The 16,630-nt window shown below is 45.1% G+C and overlaps 1 protein-coding gene across 1 annotated transcript in view; it reads right to left on the reverse strand.

The window, feature by feature from the left end:
• akap9 (A kinase (PRKA) anchor protein 9) overlaps window positions 1-16,630 on the reverse strand; it is a 39,993-nt gene that overhangs the window by 12,400 nt on the left and 10,963 nt on the right. The window contains exons 9-27 of the mRNA XM_068747532.1: window positions 15,559-15,639; window positions 14,286-14,382; window positions 14,010-14,080; window positions 13,821-13,941; window positions 13,620-13,717; window positions 13,197-13,302; window positions 12,662-12,886; window positions 12,076-12,152; window positions 11,088-11,393; window positions 10,404-10,673; window positions 8,934-9,025; window positions 8,554-8,729; window positions 8,113-8,333; window positions 4,316-4,478; window positions 2,355-2,449; window positions 2,048-2,165; window positions 1,421-1,459; window positions 425-657; window positions 115-234 (exon numbers count right to left, since the gene is read on the reverse strand). Of these exons, the coding sequence (XP_068603633.1) occupies window positions 115-234; window positions 425-657; window positions 1,421-1,459; window positions 2,048-2,165; window positions 2,355-2,449; window positions 4,316-4,478; window positions 8,113-8,333; window positions 8,554-8,729; window positions 8,934-9,025; window positions 10,404-10,673; window positions 11,088-11,393; window positions 12,076-12,152; window positions 12,662-12,886; window positions 13,197-13,302; window positions 13,620-13,717; window positions 13,821-13,941; window positions 14,010-14,080; window positions 14,286-14,382; window positions 15,559-15,639 (2,709 nt within the window). The remainder of the gene's footprint in view (window positions 1-114; window positions 235-424; window positions 658-1,420; window positions 1,460-2,047; window positions 2,166-2,354; window positions 2,450-4,315; window positions 4,479-8,112; window positions 8,334-8,553; window positions 8,730-8,933; window positions 9,026-10,403; window positions 10,674-11,087; window positions 11,394-12,075; window positions 12,153-12,661; window positions 12,887-13,196; window positions 13,303-13,619; window positions 13,718-13,820; window positions 13,942-14,009; window positions 14,081-14,285; window positions 14,383-15,558; window positions 15,640-16,630) is intronic.

The raw sequence follows: 16,630 nt of genomic DNA on the forward strand, positions 1-16,630 counted from the left end.
GTGCTGCGTGACTTCCAGCTCAGTATTTATAACCACAACAGTGTTATGTTCAGAAAATAACCCTTAACGCCAGCCCCTCCCCTCCGGCCCCGAGCGGAGCTTTCTATTTGCTACCTCTCGGTTTCTTTGCTCCGAGCCAGTTTGCAGCTTCTGTGGATTCTTCAGCTGGCGTTCCAATTTCTGGATCTCCTGCTGGAAAAAATCTCTCTCGTGTTCCCGGTCCACAGCTTGTTCCTGGACATCGAGATAGAAACAGAAAGAGACCGATTCAAATCGTGAATATTAATGAAGTGGAAGAGCAGGACTCTTGACAACATAATTATAATAGAATTGATAAAAAATGCTTAAGGTTTCCCCAGAAAGCGATAAAAATCTTTTATTGTTGATGTCGGCTCACAGGAAGACGATCTCCTTTGTCGCTTACGTCGAGGAACTTCCTGTTCTTCTCCAGCTGTTTCTCCAGCGCTTGGACCTGCTGCTGGAGATCTCCACTCTCCGTCCTCTGAGTCTGCTCCAGCTCGATGACTCTGTTGACCTGCTCCTCCAGCTCCACCTCCAGAAGCCTCATCTGCTTCAGGAGGTCGGAGTTCTCCTTCTCGGCCTGACGCTGCACCTCCACCTTCTCTTTCATCAGCTTCTCGGTCTCCTCCAGCAGGTCTGCAGAATACAGTTTGGGCGGGGAGGAGAAAGTTAGGCATCGCTTCCTGTCAGACTAAAGTTAATCAAACATTCAGGTTTGATTTCACTGACAAACAAGATGCTGAGATAAAGCTGCTGAAGAGTCTGGAGGCCATCGGATCAAATTTAAAGCACAATTGTGCTATTTGCGTCTGAAATACTCAATTTTTACTTGTTAAATGTTTTGCTTATGGCTTTCCTTCAGACTATTCCAACATCTCAGTCAACTTCCAATCATAAATCCTCCCCCCCATCAGGATGCGACTTTGCTTTCCCACCTCCACCAGTGAACAACACAGCCTGGCTCACCCAGGATCAACCCCCACAGGATAAATGCAGAGGAAACAGGGTGAAAGAGCGCAAATGGGAGAACAGACACGTGGACGGTCCAGACAGTGCAATAATCAATGGCCAATAAGCATCAACAGGAGAAATTATATTGATGAAGATGTCGACTGAAAATTAGGAACTCGTGATACATAAACGTGTCCAAATGCAACTTAAAGTTCTTCATGCTAAAATGAGTGGTAACAAAAACAAGAAATGACAATGAAAACATTTTAAAGTCAAACTGTAAGGCGGAAGGTTAGTGGACGAGTTTGTGAGCCCACAGCAAGCAAGCGCCGATATTTGTTTGGTGAGTTGCAGGATCGGGGTTAGAGAGACACGATCACTCAGCTCTAGCAGACATCAGTGAGAACATACAGGAGATATGACTGAGCCATGCTCAAAGAGGACACACCTGCTTCAGGTGCTGCAACCATTGCAGCTTCAACTAGGCCTACAGGAGGATAAGAAAGCAGGAATGTCACATGCGCTTGGTTTTTGTCATGAACAGGAGAAGAAACGAACAAAGTGCGAGGACGGAACCGAAATGCTTCTTTTCGTCTGCGTGTCGTCGTGTAAGAAAAGAAAGGTGCCGTTTTGGTTTTTACCCCGAGATACTCACCATCGCATCAGATAATGAACTCATGGAAACCTTTTTCATAGTAATGAAAAGTGAGCAAACACACACGCGTTTTAGAAACGCATACAAGCCTTGTGATTGGACTCTTGGTCCTCCTCGTCCTTCCACCGGCAGCAGCAGAGATGTTAAACCAGGTGTTGCATATTGTCCATATAAGCTGATAACCGACTGTTACATGACACGTAGCTGACATGGTTAATGATTCACAACCAAATCTACTGTCCAGTGTAATTCAAGGAGCAGTGTAAATTCATCTCGGTGACTCATGCCAAGCAATCAGTCACGTGAAATTTGAGCCTTTATAAAAATGATGGCTTAATAAATTAATTGCTTAATATTTTACTTTCACCTGTGTTTATTTCTTTTTTACTTAATCAGTTAAGGGAATTCTGGAATACATACGAAGCTCACGGGGCCCAGCGTCCTCCCTCATGGCATCTTGTTGCCGTGACAACAGCTCCCTCTCCTCCTGCATCTGAAGCCTCTCATGTTCTAGTTCGTGCAGCTGGCTACCCGTCAGCTGTGTGGAAAATGATGGAAACGTATACGCTGTCACTTAAAAACTGCTATTTCTAATCAGAAACTTACAGAATCGGTTTAATTGTTGAAATTAACAATTTAACTACCGTATGTAGAGGCAGAGAGGTGATTATTTCCCTCCTTTCTGCACCTGGGTGGGGTGTGTGTGTGTGGGGGGGGGGGGGCTCACCTGCAGCTCCTGCTCGAGGCTCAGCTGAAACTCTTCTTTCTGATGCAACTGCTCCTCCAGTGCAGCCCGTTCATCCGTGTATCCGTCGATGACGCCTGACAAAAACGAAAAGCAGTTTCATTGAGTTTGCATTTAAAGTCTTTACCGTTTTGCACCCACCCGACAGGATAATTAAGGACGAGACTGGATTCAGAACAGAAAATCCACAGCTACCGACAGCAAAATATCTGATTAAGCGTACCTCCGTGCACGCCAAGGCACGCAAACACGCACAGGCAGACAAGGGAGCGCGCCTGACCCACTTTGTTTTACACAAAGTAACAGATTGAGCTGTAAACACAATGACAGGCTCCATCATTACTGCCCTGCTCTGTTACAGGTCAGCAAGCACGAAGCACCAGGATGGTATTTAGTCAGCTGTTACAGCGGAGGAGGTTCACACGACTGGAGGAACCACGCCGTCGGAGCGGCTTGGTTCGAATCCCGCACAGATGCCGTTTAAGGTTTGCCTTAAACGTCATGTGACGTTTGGGAGATGAATATTATAACAAGGCATCTTGTCAGGAACCGGAGCCGTGAGTAAAGTTTGCCTAAGGAGGGGGGGTCCCTTCAAGATACACAGCTGTTAGGTAGAAAAAGCAAATAAAGATAAACACCATCCGCTGAATACACAGAGCTCTCGCATCCACATATTAACCAACGCAATCTATTCAGATCAATATATTTATCGACGAGACAACGAAAGCAGCCTTTTCATCCTGGGTTTGCTGATCTGTAACACGCCCCATCAGGGAAGAGGAGGTTCTCTCATGGGTTCAGTCAAACCATCTTTAAAAGGCCACACCTTAAGCTAATAAACACATGGATCGTCCACACAGGATTATTTAATCAATGCTCAAGAGACGCATATCAAATATCAGACGTGGTGGAGCGTTTGACATCTGATGCAGCGATTACGATTGGTCCATTCGAGAAATAAGAATCAATAGAGGTGCAGTCATTTTCAAGCAGGTCACAATAATCTGAACATCCCTCCTCTTCCTGGGATGGTTTCAAAAGGAACATTCTAATGTAAGCGCTTGGTTTGTCTCTTCAACAACACTGGTGGATTTAAAACTTATTCAGAGTCTTAGATTCGCCTTATTTACACTAAAATATTTTTTTTGAACATTCTGCTCCTAAAACCTCCACATTGGAAATTTAAATGCTCTCTAGATTCTAATTAAATCCATATGATTTGCTGTTTTTCTTTAACACCACATCTCTCCAGGGCTCGTTCAAGAACGAAACCAATTGCTGCTTGAAACCTGACTCTTTGTAATGCTTATCTGATCTCCTGCCTAAGTTCTTTTTTTTTTTTAATTGACAGCCAATATTTGGTTTTCTTCAGCACGGGGATTTTCATACACCACAACAGACAATAAGAGGTTAGGAAAGGCTATGAACTCACGAGAGTCAACACAGAACACAACGAGACAAATGAGCGGCGCAGTGAAAAACGTGCCCGTTTCTTTCCTGAACTGGTCCCAGTTGATAAACCTGGTGTGGATGCACTGGAAGCAGTCCACCCTGGATGACCAGCTGCCTTTGACACAGTTAACCACCGGGAGAAAGATCTGTCACAGCACTTAACCTACTGTCAAAACCTGTGTGCAAACGCCATGAATGAGATTCATGGAAACTAAACCCCGATAAATGAAGTCGTCAAACACACACACACACACACACCAGGAACTGCCTGACGAAAACAAGTCAACATTTGTCACCACAGATGGTCTCACTCCCCTTGAAACAGCCGATCGTATCACCTCCCCCGGATTCATGCATTTTCACTTCAGCGCCTTATGCTTCGGCTCCATTGAGAAAAAGCAAATACTTGATTTCTCCCGCTGCGCTGAAGATGCTTTTTAGACTGCAGATGTCTTTACGTTAAAGAAGGCTTTCATCCCAGAGGAGCTCACCCTCGGCCCGTTGGAGTTCCAGCGCCAGACACTCCCGTGCCTGGGTCTCCTCGGTCAACCTCTCCTGCAGCTCCTCTTGCTTCTGGAGCAGCTCGTTTATCTCCTGGTTGTGGCGGAAGGACTCCCGCATCAACTCCGTCTGGGTCATGCGGGCATGTTCGAGCTGAGGGAGGAAGAGGAAGGAAGCACAGGATCCAGATCCAAGTAAATATTACAACATGACGGGAAAGTCAACCTCGATTATACACCTTTTAAATTTTAGGAGATAAAAGATGCAGTTTTTATACCAACTAGCGATGCTGCACAGTTCATGTAGGTCATCAAATGCTAAAGAAATAAGCTTATGGATTTCCTCCACAATAAAATGAATGAAGGTGGACTATGTTCAGCTGTAACACCTTTTTCCTTTGCATTTTTAAACAATATTTTATCATAAATTAATAATACACAGTGTACAATAAACGCCCTTTGAAAAAATATTTTATCTCCGTCATATGAGAGAAATTTCAATTTCTCATTCAAGGTGCTTCCAATTAGAATGATTTATATAGAAGATTTACACATGGCAAGTAAACTGTAGTATGGTAACTAGTATAGTAGAGGATAAAAGGTAAATCGGTTCTACAGTTAAACACAAGTGCCTCTTCGCTGGAGGAACAAGTCAATAAATAGATGCGACAGGAAGAAAATGAATTCACATTTCACTTTTTCTTGACGTGTATTTTCACATCTCCCGGAGCAAAGGTCTAATTGTAGCATCACGGGAACCAGGAAGTGGTCATGTGGTCTCTGTGCTTGGACTCTAAAGGGAAGGTCATATCCCACCTTCAAGGAATCCATAAAACATCACAGCCGTAGTTATAAAATATCCCCAAATATCCACATTGTGAACGGTTCGGAAGCTTCTGCCCAACACAATGCAGTTTAACAGGTGTACACTTACTGTGTAAGGAGGGGTGGGCAGCGAGATTCTGGAGATAACCTTAAGGAGGTGACCACTAGTCCTGTGATTGACGTGCGAGATCGTCGTGTGCACCACCACGGAATTTTTCTCATTCAAGGTGCTGCAAATCGGGAAAGGTCGGGGAAGGGGGACACGGGATTCCACCTCGTACACATCCTGGTCCTCGCCTTCCAACCAGGATGTGCTCTGCATGCTCGAGTTCCAGTACGAGCGATAGGAATCCATGGCAGCGGATGAAAGGATAATTCGATTTCTCACACTGGAGTTCCTTTTCGTGACTCATCAAAAGGAGGTTTCCACTCGCTGCGATCAATGAGGCTGAGCTGCGTCACTTCGGAAGAGAACAACGTCCAGTGGGGAACAAAGCAGCGAGCAACGGCGTGGGTCAGCTCCAAGCAACAGTTTCTACACGCTTGCCACGCACAGAAGAGTAAACAGCGCTTGGGAAGGGTTAAGCTCATGTCATTTGTAATCACGTGCAACCTGGTGGCAATCAAACGCAGAGAGATTAAATCCTCCAGTAGACCTGAGAATTCTTAGTCCAAAGCAAAAAGCGTCAGCTTCCCAGAAGGTCGTCGTTGTCCGGCAGGTTGTTCCCGAACGTGGCCACAGGAGGAAAGTTAACGCGAAGGCAAAGCATTTCTGCTCTCCGTTCTTCATAGGAAAATCATGTCATGCGGCTAGATGAAGCTCAAACCCCCACGTCTGCTCCGGATCGCGTTCCCCACTCTGGAATTCATTAACAATACCAATGCGCCCGTAGCAACCCTGACCTGCAGAGAGACCTCCCACGGGCCCCTTGTAATTGTTGAGTCCGAGCGACGGCAAGCCGAGGGTGAAATGACAGCTCTCCGTTCAGCCTTGCACTCTTTTGTTTTTACTTCCTTGTAAGACCGGAGTCATTCCCTCCCCACGCATGCTCCCAGGCTCACAGCACGCTGCTAGTCGCTGCAGCCGGATCTCTCGTGTCAGGCGAGGTTTCCTAACCCCAGGCAACCAACCGCTTTCTGACACGCTCAGTTTGAATCTATTTACACACACAAAAAAATATCCCAGAATTCAAGGGCCGTTCTTTTACCACTCAAGACGAGAGGATTTATCTTCCACTTCCTACATTGATCGCTGGGATAATGTTCAGTGGGAGGGAAGCAGGAGTGGCTTCAGCGATATAAAGCCAGTGGGCCAGGTAAGTATGCAAATATGCTTTCCCCACGCACACAAATATCCCTCAGACAACACACACCCATCTCTGGAAAGTCGTCAAACTGGATTCCCTTCCACAAAACAAAAAAAAAAAAAAGCAATGAGTGCGTTCTGATGTTCTTCCTCTTGTCCCCCCCTCCCGTCTCCGTTTGGCGTGTCAACCGTCCTACTGACTGCACTCCAACTACTTCCTCGAATCACCGAAGCATCTCACCGGCTAGATAATGGGAGTGAGCAACGGGCTAGCAAACGCCTTCCGCACGCAAATCATTTACTGCAGTCCTTTAAAGAACTTTAAAGATTTTTCGCCGGTTGGAGAGCAGGACACGACAGGATGTAGGACGGACAGCGGCGGGACGATCATTGACATCGTTGAATCAACCATTAAAGACAAGGCCGATTGCAGGTTTGGAGTTAAACAGGAAACGTGTAATTTATTGTGGGAACTTTACAATAGCACAAACAAAAATAATAGTTATTATATATTTTTTTTAAACTAATTTTCTAAGCTGGACATATTAATCTTCTGACATTTTTTGTTGATAGTATGCCTTTAGGTAATTGATGGTCTTGTATAACAGTTGCACACCTATTGAATAACCCTTTCAGCTCGAGTCCCGCTGTGATGCTCAGCCTGATATTTCATTCAAGCTATTTTTAGAATACCAAAATAAAACCCATCTCAGCGTGAGTAATGCGTGAATTTCAGCCAAAAGGAAGATGTGCTGCGCAGTCAGCGCCAGCATCATGTTCAATGGCCTAGTTAACTGCCCTGGGCAGGGGGTGGGGGGGGCACGGACATTGGATGCTGCTACACGGACATGGGTGGGGTGGAGTCGTTCTCTCTAATAACTACGATTGGCTGACAGACCAGACAAAAGATTGGTGCTAATGCTGCTCGGCAACCGGTGGGAATGAGGCGGCTCTTTTGTGAGCGACTCCTGAACAGGCCGACTTTGCTGCCGGCCACATTCTGCAGTCTCATCCCCATTAGTCCACCGTGAAGGGGCATCAGAACACACAGTGTGTGTGTGTATGTGTGTGTGGGGGGGGTAACAGTATTGACTGTGGGTATTTCAATGTTTTGACGAAGCTTAGATGCGTCACCAGAGCTTTCTGTTCATTGGTCCCCAGTTCAGGAAGGATTCTCCTGCTATCCAGCCGGGAAAGAGCTCACGTTAGCCGAATAACTGCAAACATTTGCGCTTTTAAAGTCGGCATCACCTTTGCTCTCCATTCTGATTCAAGTTGGGAAAGTTTTACATTTAAATTCACACAAGGAAACTCTTGAAACTCACAATGATCGCCATGATGTTAAGTTTTAAATAGGATTTTTTTTTTTTGCAGCTATTGAAGTGATCTTTGCACATCAACTTTTATGTGGATTGATTGATGGCAAAATTAGGGTACTGTTAAACATTGATCAGTATTGACACAAAAATATTCTTCCTCATCGAAATGCACCTTCTGGATCAGCACTAACGGCGCCAGGCTCATCAATAAACACAAAGGAAATCTGTCATTCAGATTTTCTTCATTTAATTAAGTACACTGATTATTTTATGCTCTTTCATTAAACGTTTTTAGAGCGCAGAAACCACGATATGCAATAAGAGTAGAGGATACGGACCTGGTTGGTGGCGTCAGTGATGGCCATCAACATTTTCTCCAGAGCCGTTTGGAGTCGGCTGCTGATTCCCATTAGATATTCCTCGTTCTCTGGTCGTGTCCCGACTCCCAGCAGCAGGTTTTCCATCGTCTCCAGACCCTTGTCAGCCTCCGTCTCCCCGGACCACAAAACTGTGTCCTCTGCACTAGCCTTGCTGCTCCGCCAACTCTCTGCAGAGCGACCTGGTTACATCAGCAACAAAAAAACGACTTTTAAGAATAGAATAAGTCACCACTGAAACCAAAGCCGAAACCAGATCAGATTGAAAGCCATCGGTGTGTGACTGAAATTCATAGCTGATAATCACAGCAGGCCGAAATCTGTGCAGCACAGCAGAGATGTGGGTTTTTGAAACCCCCCAGTATTTATCCCTGACATTTACTCACAAATGCTTGCACTCACCTGCAGTCGGAGGTCTGAGGGGTTCTGATGGTCTCTGGGTGGCCGAATGGAGCGCTCCACCGGACGCACCCAGACTCTTCAAGTGGAGGCCCATCGTTTCCTCTGCTGCTGCCGTAGTTTTCAAGACCTCAACCAGCACCTGACTGAGTTTCTTGTTGGCCTTACGCAGGACATTTCTGGAAAAATGTAATTAACCGAAGTAATACCTTGATATTCAAGTACAATTCGCTGCTGGTCTGAGCTCGTTACTCAAATCGCTCGTATGTCGAGGTATTACTATCTATAATGCTATTCAAAACAATAAGCTCCAATCGATCTATTTTCCATAAAGGAAGGAGCAAAGGAAGCTCAGAAGCATAATATGAAGAGTTTTTGACTACCTTTCAGAGTCCAGATGGAAGGAGTCTCCATCATCCTGTGGTGGCAATTTGCATACACCGGGCTCCTCCTCTTCTTCACGTTCTCTTTTTTTCTGGACAGGAAGGAGAGCGAACAAAGAGAGCAATCCCGTCATCTCAAAGTTCCAGTCGGGTAAGGAGACTCTGAAAGTTCTGCGCAGCACCGGCATTTCGAGAAGTCGAATAAGGCCCAGAAATAAACACCACACTGGTGCGTGCACAGACACACAAACAAAGACGCACTCCTAACTGGGAGCGGAGTCACACTAGTATCTTTGTGCTGCTATGGCAACAGGTGCCCCTGAGGCAAAGCTTTTGGTGGAGGTGATAGTGCCACCCTCTGGAGGAAAGGCGGGACTACAGCGCCGCTTCTATGGTCACGTCGCTCCCAGACGCTGCACTGTGCAGAGACTGCAGATGAGTGCGACTGACCCTGAATTCAGTCCAACAGTCAGGCAGCTGTTCAGTTGCCTTAGCAACAGCCCGGAAAAACAAGTACACCGATAAAGATCAATTATATTTCCGACAATAGAAATGTTCACGATTTTGGTAATTAAATTTGACGCCTTGTTTTATAGAAATATGACACACACAACATAACAGGTAGAATTTTCCAAGCATTAACACATTAATACTGACATCCTCAAAAATAACATCTCAAATAAATATAAAGATTATATCAGGACAGTATCGGATTTTGACAAATTACAATCATTTTTCAAATGGATTTGACTTTGGTGCAAGTTCACTGAATAAATCTTTCCACATAACCAATTCACATAAAAACCGGACCTGACAGCTACTGCGATCACACAGTTGAAGCCTAACCATGCAATAAATGGTTATTGAAATTCCGGCAGGCCCTGGGATTATCTCTTCAAGCAAGAGGAGTGATTTCTGTGCAGTCGCTGCACCCGCCACACATTAATGCCGAGGATCATTCTTGAACATGATGCTTAGTATTTTAACATTCAGATGCTGGTTCAAACAGAGATATGAACAAATGTGTTAACTGTAACCCGAAGCATGCAAAGGCAGTAAAATCGTGAGGTAAGGCATCTGCACAGAGATAGAGGAATTCTAAAAGATAAGAGCTACTGTGTTCACCCTGGAGAAAACGAAAGATGCAGCATCCGCCGTAACGGCAGGCTACAGAGCATCTGTTTCATCAGCCTGTGAAAGCTCTTATTTATGAGTAAACAGGGGAACTATAACTCCAGGTTCAACGTAACACTCCTTTGAGCTCTTGTGTATCATTAAGATTTAAATAAGCTTAAATCTTGAAATCGGTACCAGCACCAACCCTGCATTCCAAGTTAATGCTGGAGGAATCCATGCAGCACCTGCACTGCATCGGAAATGTAACGACACAGCAGGAATGAATTCTCCAGGATGAGGTGAATAAAATGAATCAACACGTTCGTGTGCAGCAGCTCGGTTCGTAACACCGACCTGCTTGGCTGTCAATTCAGATCTCTGCAGCTCCTCTGTTAACTCTTGGATCTCGGCGGCCCTCTCCTCCAGCTCCCTCTCCAGCCTCTCCTTCGCCACCTCCTCCAGGCAGGCACCCGTCGGGAGAGAAGATCCGGGAGCCCGCTCCGTGTACTCCGCCTCGTCTTCGTCCGGCTGGGTCTGCATGGAGGCGCACCTCTGGCAGGCGCGCTTGTTGATCTGAGCCAGCTCCGTCTGCTGTGCGAACTTCACAGACATCTGAACGATAGCCTGTCGGAAAACACATCCAGAGAAAAAACGTGTCTCCAGACAATTCCACGCTGATGCATTTGAGTTTTTACGGAATCATTTTGGGGTCCTTTCAATGTTTTCCCATCGCCACAGGTCGGGTGTTTGTGATCACCGTGTTTTTTAGCCTATAGTTTCAACTCATATTTTGCACACATTTATTATCTAAGAAATAAAAATCTACTACCCACAGACTAACGCAAAGAAATGTCTAAAAGCAGCAAAAGAATAGGAATTCAATAAATGCGGTACAGGAGGAAACACACACATGGCAGGCAGAGAGGAGAGGAGGTATCCAGCATCTAGTTGCCCTTCTAATCGATTATCAATATCAATCAAATCTTCCTTTACCAGTGTTTCGATATGAGAGTAACATAAAACAACATTGTCACCTACCTTGGCAACTTCCTCCTCCACTCGCTCCCAGTCTTGTTTCTCCTCCCTCACGGCCGCCCCGAAGCTTTCAACGGAGCGCCCAGCGCCGCCAACGCCCTGTAGCTCCTCCCCTTTCCACCCCGGTAGTCTTTCTTCTCTCAGTCTCCTCAGCTCCCGGTTGTGCTGCTCCTTAAGAGCAGCGACTTCTTGAGCATACTTGTGGGACAGAGCCTTCCTCAGCGCCTGCAGCTGTGCCGTCAGGCCTGCGGACCGGGCAGGCGAGTGCAGCTCCACACCTCCCTCTGAAAGTCCGTCCTTACTCAGGTCCTGTGAGGAGGAAAGAAAATACTGACAACCGGCTCGGAAGGCTGATAACTACGTTCCATTATGTACTTCTATGTTCCTGATATACATATACACTTTTAACCATGAATAAATAAGCCACTTTGTTTCATACAGTACCCTTTTGCACAAAAGATGATGAATCCCTGACTATTTTCAGTTCAGTTTCTGCAGCTCATTTCTCAGCCAAACATGCAACATCCCAGTTTATGAACTCTGTGCCAATGTTTTCATCCATTTCTCTCCCACTCTCCATCTTCCTGTTCTCCCACTGTCTCATCCTCCTCCGAAGACGCGCCGCAATCAAACGCGCTTCGAACTAAGGCACGATGGAAGATGGCGTAACGCGAGCGAGAGAGGGCGTCTCATTCACGCAAGGCAGAATCCTCTTCTCGCGCAGCAGCCGAGGCTAGCGTACAGCTCTCGGTTCACCAACAGCGCAACAGAACGGGAGGTTACATAACGGCAAAGCCTCTTTAACCTCTAAGATGTAGTAGGACCACTCATGACGCTGCTTCTGGAGCAAAGCTGGAGATTTAGGACACGTTTTAGCCTGAAGGCAGCGACTGCTCCCTCCCACCCATCCTGGCTGTCACAGCATCTTAATACATGCACATCTCGTATTGGGATGCGACGTACATGGAAGATTTAAATGTAGCGGCCAAACCTTTAGTTCTTCCTCCACGTGCTCCTGCATCCCATCAGGGCTGGACTCTGCAACGCTGGAGAGAGAATAGAATGATTATTAAAAACAATTCGTTCTCTTCTTATGTTCTTTTAGTGCGGAACATGGCCTTCTGCTTTGATACCAATCGGCTGACTGCATTGTACTTGTAAATATATCGATTCTGAGATGAACCAAAATAGAATAGCTTCTTCACTATAAGGACCATAAAGCATTCGTTCACTTTCACCTTGTTAATCACTCCTCTCTCGGAACCATCTGGAAAGGCTCCTTTACAGATTAGTTGCCAAACAAAAGGGATGAACAACACTCAGAACAACCTGCTGAATATTTTATTCTTGACGGCTTTGTTTGCCAACGACTGAACTGTAGCTTCAACAGGGTGCGCAATGGAAGTTATCTATAGGAGAACACGCAGCTCAGTCTGTGGCATAAATACAGCTCATCAGTTAATCATCATTAATTAACTCTGGAGTACTGGCGGTACGGGAGCCAGTCCTGCTTCAGCTGTCCCCTCTGTATCTGTGTAAAGAGCGTTTGCTGCATATTCATCACCTGAAGTGGGTCCGAGTGCCCGTGGCCTCCGGCAGCCGCTGCTGCAGCACGAGGAGCTCGGTGAGATACCGCTCCTCGGTCTCTGCAGCTCGCTGCTGGTAGTGAGCTCTGAGACGCTCCACCTCCTGTCGGTGACTCTCCTCCAGCTGATGCTGCTTCTGCTGCTGCTCCTCCGCCCTCAGCCTCTGCAATTCCACAGTGACGCAAGTAGGTGGCGCACCAGCCCGCTCCTCCAAATCTGACCGATAGGGGAGGCGAAATGTGAAATTCATTATTTTAAAATGGATGGAATTAAGATTAGAATCAATTAAGTGGCATTATTACAAAACTCTGTGACCAGACCGATTTTTTTTTTTTGTATACTTTTATTTATTAAATGCAAGTCACAGATGAAAAGTGCAAACATATGTTCAATTAAATGAACACTCCCTCCCCCGATCTTCAACATACTAAACTAGAAATAACAAATAAATAATAAAAAATACTTGTACCCATACATACAGTAGTACTTTCAAAGAAAAGCAAAAGAAAGAAAGGTAAAGGTGTACCTTTACCTGTACTGGTGCTCAAGCTGGCGACTTGTAGACGCAGGCCAGAGATCTCGTTCTCACTACTGTTCTTCAGTTGTTCGAAAGCCGTCTGCAGTTCTATCGTCTAAGAGACCAAAAGAGACGTTGGGTGTGTTTAGGAAAATTCCTGGCTCCCAATCAATTAGGCGTATTATGCATGCAACTGCATATTGGCATGAGCATTACAAAATCTACAGATTATTTGTTTGAAATTTTCCAGACAGTAAATGAAGTTTTTCTTTGCCATTCAGAAGAATCTTTCCGCAGATAACATTTTTTGAGCATATTTTGCTAATTTTACAACGCGTGAACAAACGGCACTCTTGAAGCACGTTCTGAAATAAGCAGAATGGAACTGGGCCACAGCTCATGCTAACACAGAAGCTAAGCTTTTGCTTTTACCTTGTTCCCGTCAGTCCTCAGCAGAACCTGAAGCTGCGTCAGCCGAAGATACTCCTGCTCGACCGCCTCCCTCATCTGCTGGAGATCTCTGTAGAGCGCTACAACAGAACGAAGACGTTCTATGATCTCAATGCAGACACTGGATCATTTTATTTGAACGCTTTATATCTTGGCAGTATAATTCATTAACAGATAAATGACCTCTGGCTTGCATCACTACGGAGGTGGAGTCACTAGTTTCTGGTCTTTCCATTGAAGGGAGCTGCCGGCCCTCTGAGTGAACAACCTTCACCAAGTCTTCACCAAATATCTTTTGAAAACACTGAACACAGAGATGAGGTCACACACTTGTGTAACTCGGCTGACATGAAAACAATAATTCAAAGTTACCTGAATGATCTCGTTGCATTCATCCGACACGGTTTGTAAAATGTTGTGGCGTTGGAAGGTTTTTGGCTCATCTGTAAAAAAAAAAAAAAAAAATTAAAATATTGCCACAGATTTCATATTAAGCAACCAACTTTTTAAAATATCGTTTGCTTCACACGAGGCCTGGAAATAACAATGTAAGTACCAATGTGAGACATCAGCAATCAGAAATGATCGCTCCTAAAAGTCTCTCTGAGGAAACATCTGCTTTCGCGGCAGCGCCGACTGAGTGCTCACCGAGATCTTTAGTTTCCTCCTGCAGCAGCTCCAGCTGGGCGGCGTGGATCTGAGACAAGCTGAGGCGCCGGGCCTCCATCGCCAGCCTGCACTCACCCTACAAACCACGGGAAGAATCAAAACATGATTTTATATTGAGATTAAAAGTACTTGGTTACATATCACTCTGAATCCTTATTTTCGCAGCCGGCTGCACATATCCGCTAATCAGAAGAGCTAAACACGTATAAATGACATGATTCACACATTCTATTTTCACCACAGAGCATCTATGCTAAGGATGAGAGGTCCGCTATTATCACCTCTATGACAGAGAGACCTCGGCTCTACTTATGAATTATGCATTGGCACAAATTCATAAGGGCTACACAGCAATGAAGCTGTGATTGTGCTACCTTTGATAAAGGATGTTTCAAGTGCGTGCCGTACTTTAATTAGGCTGTTTTGAAACACTTTCTGCACTAGATCTGTAAACGTGGAGCAGAGAGTCCTTTCATGCTGCTTGAAACATGTGGGTGGGCAGGAGATCGGCGCTTAAACAGACCGCTGCTGTGTTGTGAAGCACTAACAAACACAGATGTGAAAAGACGGGATTGCTTAAAAGATAATTACACAAAAACCCGCACAAGTGTTGCGACATTCATCGCCCCTCTTGAAAGAAACAGTCGTGCAAAAGTATATTTTTTTTCGGTGGCTTCAAGGCATTCAGAATTTTACCTTGAAATCTTGGCATTTATAAGTTCTGTCCTCATCGGACCAGTTATGAGTCACGTCAACTAAAAGCCCGCTTGCCTTTTTTCTGCTTGTATTACTAATGAAGAGTTACATAAATGCATTTCTGTTTCATAATGAAGGTTGAATGATGCCTTAAATACAGTTTAAATTCTGCATGTAACGAAAAGAAATTTTTAGGAACTCAATGACAAATTACAGGAGGTTTTGTTTGAGGTTTTGTTCGCTTTAATTGACATGTTTTTGACATGCATTTTAATCACGCAGCTGCAGAAAACGTCGAGGCTCATACTGCAGACAAACACCATCAATCACGCAGCTGCAGAAAAATCCTCTTTTTCGTTACATGGAAATTTGGGAGATTTTATTTTTAAAGAGTCACATGAAGCGACACCCAATAATGACTAGTATTCATCAGGCTGAAAGGAGACAGTCTTTTGCGCAGCTTATTATTGGCCTTGAAACCACATTGTGTGATGTCAGAAATCCTCTACTGCCACTGAAAAACAGAAAGTGGGATGTGAGGTTGAACGACTTTTACATGCTCAGCGTTCCGTTCCTCCTCTTCTGGTCCCGGACAAACGACTGGCTCCATGTGGCGGCCGCTCTCATGTCTGCTCATCTAAATAAGCAAGCAGGAAAAAAAAACATGGAACCCTTTCTGGAAACAAACCAAATGCAGATATTCAAATATGACACCGATGGACACTCAGACGAGATGAACCATCACTTCCTGGGGGAGGGGGGGGGGGGGGCGTAACTGTGTGGTATGTGCAGAAGTATTGTTCATATGGTTCTCTATCCTCAGGAAGACGATTCTGAACATGGTCTGGTTCACAGATGTGGAACTGCGTTAGGTTTTGTAAGACGCCGACTCTACCTTTCCCTTAATTAACCCCTTATGCTTATTCAAACTTAAATATAATTTACCAAATTTTAAGACCAATTCTATTTAGCTTTTCCATGTGAAGTAAAAACGTCATTGCGGATCTTATGTCGGGTTCCGGCCCAGGAGGTGATAAAGACATGAAACACGTATGAAGTGGCAGACGGACACCGGACAATTTTCCTGGTGAAATTGAGACGCAGCTTGAAGCAACACAGACACAGAAGTGACCGGGGCAAAATGGCTTCTCACCTCAAACCCCTCTCTCCCTGCAGGATGGAGAGAAACTAGAATGTACACATTTCTACGCAACAGAAGTGATTCAAAGCTATCAGAAGACTGCAGGTGACTTTCCCTTTTTCAGCCCTTGCTAAGAGACAAGTATCATGAAAAGACAGCAGATAAATATTGCATAATTCCCTTTTCCAAGTAGAAATGAGGAGACTATTGATGGAGTCTTGACATGTACACATGCAGGCAGCCTCTTTACAATGGTCTTCCCAAATAGCACAAGTTATTGTAATGATTTTTAAACATCTGCATGGATTTAGAAATCACATCTTTTACGATAAGTGCAGGGGGTGCTGCTCAAATGCTGCCTTTAGGACCAAGCCTGCAAGACACTCAGGCAATTTGTAATCGTGACCATTAGTCACAAGAGGGGAAACATGTCAATGCTGAATTGTCTTGGACATGTTTTTTGACGCATCACCGCTGTTGAGCTCTT

The sequence above is a fragment of the Brachionichthys hirsutus genome, chromosome 13 (genome assembly GCF_040956055.1).
Source record: "Brachionichthys hirsutus isolate HB-005 chromosome 13, CSIRO-AGI_Bhir_v1, whole genome shotgun sequence".
In the NCBI taxonomy this organism is placed as follows: Eukaryota; Metazoa; Chordata; class Actinopteri; order Lophiiformes; family Brachionichthyidae; genus Brachionichthys; species Brachionichthys hirsutus.